Here is a 2503-nt window from a genome sequence, read left to right on the forward strand (position 1 = left end):
TCCTGGGACATAACATTCTAAATCACCAGCTGCTGGGCTAGATGAAGAAGGCCGACATGTCTGCCATCCTGGGATTGACAGGGCTCTTTTATACAGTGGGTTTGGGGAAGAAAAATGTAGCTTGTTTTGAACGAATTTTCTTTGGCTATAGATAAGGGAGGCGGGAAAAGGTGAAGTGGGACAGTTCTAGGATAGATGCATAGCCCATAAGGAAGAAATATTTCCTACTTCTGGATTGGTCGTGGTCAATAGTCTGGAAAGTGCATGCATAATTAGAATGTGGTGGCACCTGGTGGTTGCCTTTTTTTTTTTTTTTTAATAGTCACCTGGAAGTTGACTTAAAGTTTCAACATATATTTGGAACGTGAGAAGTCTTTTGTTAGTTTTGTCCTGTTGTTCTTAACTGATTAACCTCTTACCAGCTTCCTCCCACCCTCTAGCCTGCTGTTATTTAATTTAGGACATCTCAGAATATTTTTCTTGTCAGAGCTCATTTACATAAACATAAATGTCTACTGAAAGAATCCATGAATGGACAGATAAACCGATTTGGGGCCTGATATCCAGACTCATTGTTCTTGAATTTAATGGCAGTGATTAACAAGGAAATAGAGAAAAAGAAATTGTTACCCTTGAGCTATAAAGTACACTTGGCACAAAAGACTCAAGATACGTCAGGAAATTTGTTCACCAGGGGAAAAACCATCAGACTAGCCAAATTTGTCCCCGTTTATGAACTCACTAGTGGAAGCCACCACTGCTAACTTGCTGCTTTCTGAGACCATATCCCAACCTCTTCCAAGTCTCGGGTTGTCACCAGGGTTGCTTGATGGGTGACCAGAGCATCTAGCTTTGGCTTTGGAGAGTTTTAGATAACCCAGCTGATCCCAGCTTTCAACATGTCCCTCTTCGTTCCCTCTGACACTGCCCACTGCCTGCCTGACTGGCCCCTTTGCTTGGGTCGATGGCTCACTAGCAGGCCTGTCCCCACTGATGTGCACTGCCTTTCAGAGCACCCAAGGGCCAGCTGCAGGCTCCTTCCTCCTTGGTCTTGAAGCCATTTCCTGGTCTAATCCAGCTGGCTCCAGCCTTTCCTATTGGGGTATACACTGAGGAATCATTGTCAGCATCCACATTTGTAGAGAACGTTGCTGTTTATAGAGGACGTTCACATCTATTATCTCATGTAAGCCCCCAAACAGCTCTACTTGTATCCTTTTCCCCCAAAGGAGGATGCATAAACAGGTGATTTAATTTGCTCCAAAATATAAAAGTTGCCTAGAGTTTTCTAAGATTCTCTGGGTCTTGCTCAAAGAATATCAGTGCTTTCCTAGCTCTGGTGGGTGTACATGTGTGGAGCTTAAAAGGCTCCATAGATTTTTACAGTTCAGCAAGTTGGACTACATCTGTTGTTAGAAGTTCAGTTACCACACCAAAACATATATGGGCAGTTCCCAGCCTTCTTATTTAAACACCATTATGGGTTCCCTCTGCCCCACCCCCTTGGAATACATGTGATTAAAAGGAAGTCTACCAAGAACTATTGATTGGCTCATTTTACCTTTTTTATTCATCAGACATGTATGTACCTTCCGGTCAGAATTTAGGATCAGGATTAAATCACCTGTGCCATCACAGGGCAGATTTTATTATAGCCAAAATAAAGACATCTGAAATTTGAGTTAACTTCCAAGGCAAATAACTGGTACATGTCCATTTCTGCAGGGCTTTTTTAAAGATTAAAAAATTCATACACTGACTCTTGGGAAAGTGGAAGCAAGGTTTAACGCTTGTGAAAAAGTTGCCCTTTGCACCACGTTTCCGGTCAGGGGCTAAACTCTTAGGTCCCTGATGTCTGGGTGGGAGTGAGAGGGCTATTACTGACTTTAACCCTTTACTCCATGCTCTGGACCTCTCCCTGGCTCTTTAGAGTGGGGCTCAACCAGCCTCATCTTCATATTTCCTCAGCACTGGAGTATTTGGGTCATTTTCGGTTCATGCCCATAGGGTTTGGGGAGAACGCGTATTTATAAAAAACAACGGCGCACATTTTAAAATGTCACGGAACCAGAACTTTTTCAGTATCAATAATTCTCTCATTCAAATTATACTTTCAAAGAGCCACGATGGGTATTCTAAAGGCTGTCTGTATCTAAATTAGTAGAATTAATTAATGTTTCTCCATATGTCAATCATAAAAGAAGAGTTTCAGTTAGGGAAGACTATTAATGCAACCTGTTATTTTATTATATGTATACATATTATATTTATTGTCTTATGACATACTGCGCTTGATCTTGTTTTGTAGGAGAGCCAGCAGAAATCCACCAATGTGATCTATCAGGCCCATCACGTGAGCCGGAATAAGAGAGGGCAGGTGGTTGGAACCAGGGCCGGGTTCCGAGGCTGTACCGTGTGGCTGACAGGTATGCCCTGCTGAGAGGTATAGATATCTTTTTAAATTGAAAATTGATGTGTGACACACAATTTTAAAGAAATTAGT

The 2503-nt window shown here is 42.1% G+C and overlaps 1 protein-coding gene across 1 annotated transcript in view; it reads left to right on the top strand.

Annotated features, from left to right (window-relative positions):
• PAPSS2 (3'-phosphoadenosine 5'-phosphosulfate synthase 2) overlaps positions 1–2503 on the top strand; it is a 76444-nt gene that overhangs the window by 46084 nt on the left and 27857 nt on the right. The window contains exon 2 of the mRNA XM_019651515.1: positions 2309–2426. Coding sequence (XP_019507060.1) covers positions 2309–2426 — 118 coding nt within the window. The remainder of the gene's footprint in view (positions 1–2308; positions 2427–2503) is intronic.

This window comes from Hipposideros armiger, unplaced genomic scaffold (assembly GCF_001890085.2).
Source record: "Hipposideros armiger isolate ML-2016 unplaced genomic scaffold, ASM189008v1 scaffold_161, whole genome shotgun sequence".
Taxonomy (NCBI): Eukaryota; Metazoa; Chordata; class Mammalia; order Chiroptera; family Hipposideridae; genus Hipposideros; species Hipposideros armiger.